Below are 12,279 nucleotides of genomic sequence, written 5' to 3' on the forward strand. Positions count from 1 at the left end.
GTGACTATTGGGCCACACACTTGTTTTTCCCATTTACAAAGGGATCCTAAGTTGGACAGGATGGTGAGCGAGACAATTGGGCTGAAAAACCCTGAAACCGCCTGATACACACTTGCTTTTTCCATTTACTAATTTTACTTATCAAAAATTATCCAGACTCACCCTCAGATGGGGGCCTCACCCACAGAAAACTTGCGAATCAGAGCAACACTAGGATCGCATGACAAATTTACAAGTCTCAAGAAAATATAGGGTTTCTCAACCCTCAAAATTTTTCAAGTAAAAGTGAAACTTAAAATAATGAGTTTAACCATTTTCGAGAGACGAGGAACATGCTGGTAACTAAACCATACCATTCAAAGGGCCAAGGGGAGTTTTATCACCCCCGGAAAAACAATCAAGGAAGACAATCCAGAGGAATCCATATTAAGAAGCAGAAAAATATGTACTTAAAGATACAATCTCCACACCATGTTCTCTATAAAACACCCATCTGTGTTGGCACCAAAGGAACTTTAGTAAATTAAAATCACCCATGTAATCTAAAAACAATAAATCAGAAACATCCTCCCTGATTTTCCTAATGCTTCCAGAAGAAAGACGTACGGAAAAAGAAAAGAGAAGATACGGAGAACTCAAGTGTCATCCACTTGCGAGTGAAACACAAAACTCGGGAAGGTAGTTGTGATGTCCCTGGTCGCAGGCACAAAAAAGGCACTTGGTGAGAAGTCTATGAACACATTTTGTTGAATGTTGCAGAGAGAGAGAGAGAGAGAGAATGTGCGTATGACTAGGGTAGAGATTTAGCTCTCCACAATATCATGGCATTTATAACACAGAGCTATCTCTATAAAATTTGAAATCATTGAATGGCTGACTCGGGCTAGTACATAAAGTAACTATGACTATATCATAAAGAAACCATGATTATATAACTATGTCAATGAAGGAACAGAAGGAAAATGAGAACTAAGGACCATATATTACTTGAGATATTGCAGGGTCATATTCTTAAGGAGGGAGGGATGTCGTAAAACAAGACTCCTCCACTCTTCCTTATCTATCTTCCCGTCATGTTTCGTGTCTGCCTCCTCAAATGTCTGGACGAAAGCCCAAAATGAAAAAATAAGAGCAAAGGAAATCAAAGAAATACATAAAAATATGTTACTATAGAGCAAACAGCAACTGATTCCAAGTGAATGATACAGAATATTGCATGTAGAAATAGAAATCACAAAACACAACATGCTACAAAGGCAAAATGAAATAATTAATTCCTTACAACCATCATATATGCTGAAAAATCCGTAAAGATGGGTTAAAGAGACTCAGTAATGAGCCCGAGGGCTGGGCGATCAGGGTGGCACAATGCGATGTGTTGGTTTTCATTCCTAGGTAGTATATTTAACTGTCAAGATGTGAAAAGAAAACGATCGATTAAAGATCCTAAGAAACATGTGCTGTGAGTACCTTATCAATTATGCTTTCTATTACATCATCTGAGAGATTCATGCCAGACTCGGCAAGTGTAGCCACTACCATTTGCTTCACCTACACATCAAAAAATTTCACAAATATGCATGAACATCTTTTGACTTGCATTTCTTAGGAATAGAACAGAGAACGCAAAAGTCAGCCACCATGAAGTCACATTCTTGACATCAGTATAAATACATTTATACGCATGTGTGCATGTTTGTGTACGTGTGCCTAGGATATGGACATTTATTCTATATCCATGTCCCGAATGTTAAAAGATGTCTCCACTTGCCATATGTTCCATGACTCAAGAGTTGGATTTTCATTTGTATTTCATATTAAAATCCAAGGAAAGAGGTGTTAATATGTGATGCAAAAAACAGTGAAAACAAACTCCTGAAAATGGCGAAGCCCTCTACACATTCACAGAAATTACCTCCCATTATCAGGATGCCTACAGGGACTTGGTGTTACTGCAGAATTCCAATTTACCCCTTTTTTGCCCACAAATTAGATTTCATTTTTTTCTTTTATACGTAAATTTCCAATGAATTCTTACATTTATTAAAGGGCATCCTGAACTGTTTAAATTAGACAGTGGCATTTAGATAGAGAATATTCCATCAAAATTGACTACTTAGAGATGCCTATCAACTGATTTGTAGCTTGGTAATCAAATAAGGATTACAAATAAAATATAAAGATCTCAAATACCAAAAAGAAAAAAAAAAGCGCACCAAATAAAAAAAAAAACATCACCAATAATGAAACCTGAGAAGCTTTCCATGATTTGCTATGAAGGCTGGAAGCCAGAGTTAATCCATGGTTGCAAGGACAACAAAACATACCTCTTGTCGCTCAATGAATCCCTGCTGTTTGAGATCATACAACTGAAAGGAAACTGCACACCAGGAACATTTAACCATAAGAGTATTTCTTCAATATCCAATAGCAACCAAAAAACAAAAAAAGGGTAAGTACATCCAATAGCAACCAAATTAGAAGAAGACATTCAGAAAACTAACACAACTGATCAAGTTATTCAACAGAATTCTAGTGATCTATTTGTCTAAGATGTATTGATGGGAAAGAAACAATAATAACACGATGAAGGAACACAAACAAAGAGGAAGTCCTAATAAGGTCCACAAGAATAAATCCATAAGAAAGGACATCTTTTAGTACCCCCTTTCAGTTCAGTAATGAATGAATCACTCAATGAAACTGTGTGACAGGATTCAACATTGACGTGTGTACATTAATGAGGGTTTTGATACATCCTCAGAGTGGCCCAACCACCTACAATACATAGTAGAGCCCTCTAAAGACATAGGGGGCAATTTCTCTATCTGTTAATTTAAGATCACATTTAGTCACCCCAAAGATGAATTCCAAATAAAGCTTGATTTTAGATGTCAAACATGCTTCTAATCAAAACTTACACTCAAAAGACTGACTCTGAACCTCCCTTCATGAGCGTTTTAAGAGGTTGAAGGAATTTTGAATTGATCACTAGTGAATAGAAGATGAAATTTTAAGTTAAAAAAAAAAAATATATATATATATATATATGTCCCCCTTCTGTATATGGGGGCTGGAATACCTAATTATGTGGCCAATCTAGCCGGCAATCTTTCTCCACACGCACACAATCACGACAATGACATGCATGCACAGATGCACATTTGCACATGGACAGATACCCAGATATATGGCTACCCATTCCCACACATACATAAAAGATGCTTTTCTCAATTGCTAACTAAGAGTTGCAAATGTTGATTACCCCATCCCACTTATCTGGTAACATTCTTGCATGAAAGCCTTGGTACTTAAACCAGACGTACTTCCTAAAAATCCAGTAGCTTGCCGAAAATCTCAAGGACCAGGATAGTCCATCATTTGATTCAAGAGAAGATTAGAGACCTTGTGCATGTTAGATGCAAGACAGGGGAGCTGAACCCCCTTCAACATGTGCAAAATCATTGAGAAAAATTATATCTTGCCATCCTTTCTATATTTCGAACGTATCTGAAATTCTTTACAACGTTCTATTTTCTTTGGAATTTACTGTCAAAACCAGATGTTCTTTTATCAATTAGTGGAAAAAGGCATTCTTATGTTGCGCAATCGCAATTAGCAACCAACATAACGAAGATAAATCATTCAGATAGTCCCAAGAGAAGAAAAAAAAAAGATCATATTCCTCAGCTTCAAAGTGTACTGCATGTCACTCTATTGCAATTAAATATGCGATCTAAAGTGTGAGTTAAAAGGTCATCCAACAAGAAGTGCATGGCAGGTATTGCAAAAGCAACGAGAAGGACCGAAATAGTGCTATTCCTGAGAAATGCTCCAGTATCAATCTCATCCATCAAATATAACAGAATAATAATCCTTAAAAATTTGCAATAAAAAATATTAAAACACTTATTTGCTTACACTCAATTTTATCATCAATTGGCGCATTTGGATGAAAAACAGAAAGTGCCCGTGCAAACTCCTCAAAACCCAATATTCCGTTGTGCTTGGTGTCAAACAAGTCAAACACCTGAAACAAGAAACCTAAACTTATCTCTAGAATGTAGTCGGAACTATGTACACCATAAACGAAACAAGAACCAAAGAAGAGAGAAACCAGTGCACAAGGTACAAGCATACTGATGTTGCCAAAACCCACTAAAAATGTGGTGTGCTCACTCCCATGCAAAGCAGATTTTTTATATACATCCAAGAAGGAAAGCAAAAGGTTTCTGGAAGTTATTTAACTATTTTGAAGCCTCTAGCATCTAGACTGAACTATTTATGCACTAAGAATGATAAAAAAAATGTACTCATACGCTTCAAATGAAACACCCAGCAGGAAATATCTTCCCAGAGCTTAAAATATGTGACAATCGAAACACTAAATACCATAGATGGTGTCACATAATTGTGGTTAACATGGTAATGAGGGTCCTATCCATGTCCAATACCTTCTGAAGATATTAAAAATCACAAGAAAGTGGTATTTTTCCCGTGTCTACTCATAGTCAGGCATCATATTTTTTTATAATATGCACACAGTGGGTAAAAATGCTGGAGAATATGAACACATTTCCATTAACATATAATGGGTACAATATGCCATACACAAGGGTTTACCACCATCCATTCTCATGCAATTGGTGCTTATGCATCATATCTCTGGGTCAATGCTATCACTAGAATTACGGTTTGTCTTTACCACTGCCTTGAGAATGCTCAAAGCCCTCTACTTGATTTTCTTCTTTTCGCATGTTTAGATCAAACACCATGAGGAAAAGGAAAATTAAGGGTGGGCTCTGAGCCATGTGTATGGACTCATACATATATCAATATCAAAAACGGGCAAGGGGTTTTAGATTCCTCATGCCAAGGATTCAGTAGCAGCACCATGATTACATTATGAAGAGAACCAAACCTCACAATGTTTTGCTAATAATATATTTCATGGCTATTAACAAGAAAAATCAATTATATCCAAGTGGGTTGAATTAGAGATTTTCAAAGTTCATATGTGTCTACTCAAACAAAAAAGGAGATCAAGTCTCCTACAATAATGAAACCAAGGGTTAATACACACAAAGAAGAAAATAGAAGAATCCATGTGCATATGGGTGTCAATATGCGCCCAACACAAGTAAATAACCCAAACAGAAGAATCCATGTAGCATAGTGATGGGAGAAAAATTATTCTTATTTTCTTATTTTTATTCAATTTCAAGGATGTATATTGTAGTTTTAGTTTCTGGAATTATTTCTAGGGTTTTTTAGTTTTTTTGGGATTCTAGGGTTTTTATTTTTATTTATTACACACGAACACTATTCATGGTACTATTCACACTTACCGTTCATGAGTTACTGTTCGTGTTACTGTTCACAGGAGTATTTTTAGAATTATAGTATTGTTTTAAGGGTATTTTAGAGTCTTAAATCTTTACTTGGTTCTCAAGTTAAATTACATTAGGGTTTCAAGCTTGTAAAAGGTTGAATGTCATATTTTGAGAGATATGTTATTGGAATAAATTTCATTTTATGAAAGAAGAAATTCTTCTTCTCTTGGCTTGATTTACATCCATGTTCTTTCCCTATTATTGCTGATTTTCCTTGTTTAAAGTTCAGAAAAAGGGTGGATTCAATTTCGCACCTTTCTCCCTGCACCACATAGGCTCTTGAGTAGGAAAGAAAGATCCTATCTAAAGCCTTTTGTTTCCACGGTTTTGCTTAGAGGGAGCTCCATCAAAAAATTTATGCTCCATTATGATTTGCGGGAAACACCTAAAAGAAATGTGTGGCGAGGGAACAGGAATGCTTGAAAAAGTGACTTTCTACCACATATTACATAGGAACCGCTTTGGAATGTGAAGAAAACTGAAGTATAAGGTTCCTGAAACTAATGTTTTATTGCTCTCATAGGTGGAGTGTGTTCCCTTAAACAGATTTCAAACAAAGGGGAGGAAAGGCCTCAGGGCAAGTCTAGACACAACATAATAATGTGGATAGATGTTTTGTCATAGTGTTAGGGAGTGACATTGATATGGAGTGATAGGGTTGAAGATTTTGACTCGAGAGAGAGCGGCTCAACCATGGTATCAGTGCTATCCTTAGATGTGTCAGTCCAAACAGAAGCACAGAAAAATTTTGTAAGGAAAAAAATAAAAATAAAATAATAATAATAATAATAATAATAATAATAATAATAATAAAAGGGGCACCAAACTTGATCGATAAAGCATTAAGTCAATAGTTAATCTTGGTTAAGCAAGAATGCTGTGAAGTGAACCCCTTCCAAATAAACACCAAAGTTAGGCCTCCGCCTTGAAGAATGTCTTAAGGGAAAGGGTACATGAATCATCATTATCATCATCAACATTGAGACCTTTTTCCAACTAATTGGGATCGGCTATACGAATCCTGGTCCAAATGAATACACATAATAACAATAGTGATTTTCCCTCCAAGATTCTGGAAATGATTATGAGTTGACAAGAGATCTACTTCGAGCCTTGATAGGGAAACCCATCATATAGATTTTAGGGTTATGCTCTCAACAAATTCAGCAGGTTACTCAAGCCCTCAAGGCTCACTGATTCAAATGCCTACTTTGGGATCATCATTTTCATCCCATCAGATTATGGACTCTGAGCATCAATCACATGACTGTGAGGTCTTCGTTGTTATTAGCTATGTTCTAACCTTCTGAGACTTTATATGTCAACGCCACCCCATTTATATGTGGAACAAGTACAAAGCCTTAATTACCATCCATAACTATCAAAGTCAATTTCTTTCTCTCTTATTTGTCAATCCCAAGTCTTTTTATGAATTGGTGTCTGACCATCTACCTGTTCATAATACCATCAAGTTCCATACTGTCGATGGTTTTGTTTTAAATAACTGGATAGTAAATTGAGTGCTTGGGAAAGTTCATAAAGGACAGATCATCTATCTCAACACTTGTGCTTTTCTTGCAAGGTATTCAGCTCAACCAATTTTACCTAAATAAGGCTGATCAAATTCCACCCAGGGAGGCCATTACAAAGGCTGAAGGACTACTTCCTGATATCATATAGAATGTGATGCTAGAGCTAAGCAAGTTCATGAAAAATCCATCCCAAATTTAACCTATATGCTTGGCATTTTTCATCCTTTCAATAATTTCCACTGCAAATAAACTTCATCCCAGAAAATTCTCTCCATTGACATATCAACAAACTAAACACTAGTTATTTTGCGGCCACTACAAAAGTTTATATTTTCTGACAAGTTTGCAATCAAGGCAAATACCTAAGTAATTGACTTGATGAAGCTGCTAGAGGCTTCAACTAATAAATCTGTGATTCAAGACCACTAATTAGAACAATTTGCTTCCCAACGGAAGGACAGTCGAGCACTCCCCAGAATTTAAGCCCACCAGTGAGACAGAGAGACAAGTCTATTAAAGGTTTGCCAAGGACAGGCAATGATAAAAACCAACATCTCAATGCTTAAAATCTGGTTATACAAACCCGATCTGCAAATAAGCTCTCCTTCTTATTTGTCTTGAACAATGCCAATTGGAACTCCTCCTGAAACATGGTAATAATGGCATGGTAAGTTTCAAGTCATAAATAACAAGATGTATGCATGAGTGAAATGGAAAACTAAAGAAGGCCAGAGCAACCTAGAGCAATTGAGATGGTGTTCCATTAGTCCAGAACAGAGAAACAATTTAAAAGCAAGCAGGCCCTACATTCTATAGTAGACCTTTAGTTAGGGATGGAGTTTCTCTACTTCTCATGAACATGAAAGTCATAGGCAAGCCTCTACCAACTCAAATGAAAGTAAGCCACTGCCAACTGAAATGAAAGCGAAGAGCGTAAAATTTCAACCTAAAACAATTCAAGGTAGTTGTCTCAAACTTAACAAAAAAATATCCAGGGGGCTGTTATCAGGATTGAATATTGGATAACAGCCGTAGGTCAAAAATTTTTAATGACTGCCATTTTGCAAAGAAATGAAAAGAAACAAAAAAATAACTGATCAGATCCAATATTTATTTTAAAACTTCCAATATCTTTACACCATTGGAGAGAATGGTACCTTGTTAATTAACCCGTCGTCGATTACTGCACTGCTGATCTTTTTAAACAATTCGTACAGTGCTTCGATTTCACTAACACTAACTGCAAAGGGAAAAAATGCTGAATGTTACCCAGTGATGCTATGTGAAGTTCCACAGAAGCTGAAAAGAAATGATGCACAACAATTGGCCAATTCCTTAGCATTATAGTAGCATTATAGTTAATATCCAATGGTTTGTAAGTTTGTAACTTTTAAGTTCAAATTTTGCAAAAAACAAAGTCTAGGTTTTCAAGAAAGGGAAAATAGGCAAAATTGTGAAGGAGAAACATACAAACAGTTTCCCTTGCTAATACTTCAGGGTCTTCAAGGCCTCTTGACTGCTTATGAAAATCAATATCAAAACACTGAAGTACGAAACCACAGAGGTGCTTGATTCCCTCTAGGCACTGCAACATGATCTTGCCCACTCATCAACACACTCCATAACTGTAATTGTAGAACAAATTGTACTCAGGCCATTCCAGTCATCGTTAATACTACATAGCCAAGTGATATACTTTCAGAAGGATTAACCATTTAAATGCTCACCGTTTTTGATGGCCCAGGCCAAGATGCATGGGAGCAACCAAATTGAGACAAACACAGGATTATTTCTCTGCCAAAAATAGAAAAGCCCATAATACATCAGTGTCTCAGCTGGTTCTTGCAAGAATGCATACCATTAAATATATCAAGAAACCCATACAACAAAACAAATCAGGCAGACAACTGTGTTTCAGAGAAGGTAACAGTATCATTATAGAAAAGGTCAATTTAGTAACTTACAAATGGCAATAAGATAAAGATAAAGATTAAGCAAAGGAATTGAGAACGCATCTCAAGAAGCAAGAGAACTAAAGCCTAATCAGAAAGACTTAACTGAAAGGTCAATACAGACCACTACTTCCTTCGCCAATACATCTGCCTCCTTGTTCGTCCTACATGGAAGATTGGGACATGCCAAAAGGAAACCAGGTAATCACCACAGGCAAAAACACCTTGAAAAAGATAAGGGCGACGTGTCTAGGACCACTAAGTCCTTCCTCATCCATCTGAACACATTTAAGGCAGTCTCCTTGCGCTACATCGGGAAGTAAAGAGTTAATCAGAGCATCTCTTAAGCCCATAAGATGAGCTTTTGACTGTATCATATCGAGTCACATAACCCCAATGGCCATGGAAAGACACAAAGTTTCCTCCAAGGAGTCCCTTTCTAAACCAACAATCCATGCCAGACCCATTTAAACCTAAGAGTGCTCATTGAAGTTAGGCTTGATCGATCTCACCATATCATGGTATATAGTTGAGCGGCCCATAGATTGCAACTTGATTCAACTGCTCAGCATGCCATCCATCATAACTCTCTTTTATTGGGTACCATTCAAGGCCGAAGTAGTCACCTCCCCTAGAATTTAACCACCTCCCTTAGAATTTAGTCCATTCCTCACCAATCATCTCCAACACTGAGGATTGCATTTTCTCTATATGTGATTTGCTACATGTGCAGGGACAATAAGGAATTTGTGGACCATCATCTTCAGTCCTAAACCCCTTCCGAGAAAGTCAGGTGATGTCATCCACTGTTGCATTTGTGCTATGCTCCTAGAATATCCGCCCATTCCTCATAGCAGACGATGCCTCTATTGGGGTCTTTGTTCGTTGGCCGTTACCTGGGGCATTATGGAGTAACTTATAATGGGAGGTGAGAAGCTAAGCCTGATACTCGTTGGACGCCTATCCTTGCGGTGCTCTTGAATATCAGTTTTAATGGCAGCTCTATAAGGAACCCCCTTATCTAACGGGTGGACAGAGTCATTCATGTGATTTGGATACAACAAAAGCTGATAGGGCTCAAAGTTCTGCTAGTTTATTTTAGGCATGCTAATACTAGAGGACAATCCTTATAGTGCAATTAGTCGAGCCATCAACAAACTAACTAATGCAGGATTGCGGGCCAAGGGACTTTCACAACCATTGGGGAATCACTTTTCATCATATTTGTCGGGCAACCAAAGCAGCAGTGGGTGTGCTATCTAGAGATGGCTTGGGGAAGAAGCCGTTCAGTTGTGGGAGGGATGGACAAAATGTAGGCAATTCATAGATAAGCATCTCAGCAAATGTGGGGTCATTATGCACAAAAACGGAATTGCAAAGGTGCAAATGCACATGCGGGCGTGAGTGAACACCTCTATGAGGGCGGGCGTGAGCGAACACCTCTATGAGGGCGGGCATGCATAAACATGCTTGTCTTTGGAAACATAGCTTCCACATACCGTCCATTGTGGAAAAAATAATACTGAAACACCAATAAATAAACCTTGGTAGATTATAAAAAATTATTGGTAGTCAGATAATACTGAAACACCAATAAATAAACCTTGGTAGATTATAGAAAAATATTGGTAGTTCAGATAGAGTCAGAAGCTTCAAACTTCTGATTCTGCCTGGTCAAATTAACTATAAACATAATTTTTTTATTAGACAATTGACACAAACTATAGAACACAAGAAACCCAACAGCTACATTCCAAACAGGGAATTAAACATTGATTTAGCTATGACTGGGTATAGACTTGTGAAGTTTCAGCATAGTATTGCATGTAAAGCTATTTTGAATCTATTACTGTGATTGAATCAAGCGGCTACCCAAAAAGGAAACATGAAAAAATTCGAGTTCCAAATCAGAATCAATGCTCTATCATGAATCCCTGCCTAGTTTCAAAACAAAAGCTTATAAAGGGAAAAGCAATAAACAGAAATCATATGTCTCAAAAATACCATGTGATATGCGTGTTATGTGGAATCCATGGTTAGCAATGCTCTACACATGCAGACATAAGAACACTGACCGAAGACAATAATCCATTATCATCTTAATGTATAATAATCCAGGCTTCCAGTTCATCGTATAAACATTGAAAACTCTAATTTTAGTCAATTGATAATCAACGTTGAGATTTGACAAGGAAACCCACAAAACTAAATAAGAGTTTTGATTTCACAAGCAAAAACCGATCTTGACGAGCAACAAACAAGCCCTAGTCATAATTCAATATCTTTGTGATGGTTTCCGAGATATGGGGAAATTAATTGATGAATGTGCTACAACGCAATCACTTGCCGATTTATTAAGGAACATATGATCATTCTTGAGAAATAAAAAGACTATAAACAATTAACAATAAAATTCACCATAAATTCATGATTACCACAATTATTCAAGATTCATCAAAAAACAAAATACACAAAAAATCCCATAAAGAGAAAAACTGACCTACTTGGAGAAAAATTAAAATCCCTATCAAATTTTTGTCAATGGAAGCTGGCACCAATCAGACAACTCAGCCCGAAAAATGGCTGCGATTTGCGAATTCACACGAATGTTTACCTCACAAAGAAACGAACTTTGTTGCAGCGCAAAAGAGAATATCAAGCAAAAAGTAGCAGATTGAAACTTGCATTGATCACGAGAGATTAATAGATAAGTAGAAATCCCAAAAACGTAAAACTTAACAGCAAATAGTTCTTAAAAATATCACAATGAATAAAAAACTGCAAAGAACCACAGACTATGTAGGGTTTCGATCTGTCAAAACATCGCGATGCTAAATAGAAAGATAAACTTTGGAGGACGAAAAATATGGGGAAATAAGGGTCAGATCCGAGAGCGATGTAAATTCAGATAAGGATGATGATTCAGAAAGAGAGATAAAACGTGGGATAGTGAGAGGAAAAAGAATACTTTCTGAGAAGACAAGAGAAAATCCGGAGAAAGAATATCTTAGAGAGAGCAAATGGAAAGAGAGTGGGGCTGAGAGAGAATGGTGAAGTGGAGTGGAAAGAGACCTGGAGCCATTGGAGCCAACAGAGAGAGCAGAGAGGAGAGAGAGTAGAGAGATAAACTTTGCCCCGAATATGCAATGATGCGAAGGGAGATGATTTAGATGTTTTGGGGAAATAAAGAGTAAAATAATACCATAAAAGATGCGGGTGGTGATGAGGAGAGAGAGTTTAGAGAGGGAAACTTTTGTTTTAATGTTTTTTTTGGTAAAATAATTTCGAAATTATGCGCAGCAAAAGTACGGTTTAAAAAGAAATTATTTCAAGCGGGCTGAACCGTATCTCTACATTTGCGGTTCAGAAAGTGTAAAGATGGATGCAAGCCGGCTTTCCTTT

General features: G+C 37.0%; 1 protein-coding gene across 6 annotated transcripts; it reads right to left on the reverse strand.

Annotated features, from left to right (window-relative positions):
- Positions 1 to 402: 402 nt before the first annotated feature.
- LOC18427742 (calcineurin B-like protein 3) lies at positions 403 to 12,014 on the reverse strand. Of its 6 annotated transcripts, none has more exons than XM_088851133.1 (11): positions 11,950 to 12,014; positions 8,984 to 10,399; positions 8,653 to 8,719; positions 8,396 to 8,550; positions 8,083 to 8,165; positions 7,509 to 7,568; positions 3,922 to 4,030; positions 2,328 to 2,380; positions 1,471 to 1,551; positions 988 to 1,100; positions 403 to 693 (listed from the first exon to the last, which is right to left on the reverse strand). In XM_088851133.1, the coding sequence occupies exons 4-11, from the start codon at positions 8,517 to 8,519 to the stop codon at positions 636 to 638; spliced, it is 681 nt and encodes a 226-aa protein (XP_088707259.1). In that variant the 5' UTR covers positions 8,520 to 8,550; positions 8,653 to 8,719; positions 8,984 to 10,399; positions 11,950 to 12,014; the 3' UTR covers positions 403 to 635. The 6 variants fall into 6 exon arrangements, with proteins under 6 accessions (XP_088707259.1, XP_088707258.1, XP_011620985.1 ...); XM_088851132.1 differs by lacking the exon at positions 8,984 to 10,399 and adding an exon at positions 11,382 to 11,460; XM_011622683.3 differs by lacking the exon at positions 8,984 to 10,399 and adding an exon at positions 11,378 to 11,460.
- Positions 12,015 to 12,279: the final 265 nt, after the last annotated feature.

This window comes from Amborella trichopoda, chromosome 11, assembly GCF_054954075.1.
Source record: "Amborella trichopoda isolate Santa Cruz 75 chromosome 11, AtrichopodaSantaCruz75HAP2 v2.0, whole genome shotgun sequence".
Classification (NCBI taxonomy): domain Eukaryota; kingdom Viridiplantae; phylum Streptophyta; class Magnoliopsida; order Amborellales; family Amborellaceae; genus Amborella; species Amborella trichopoda.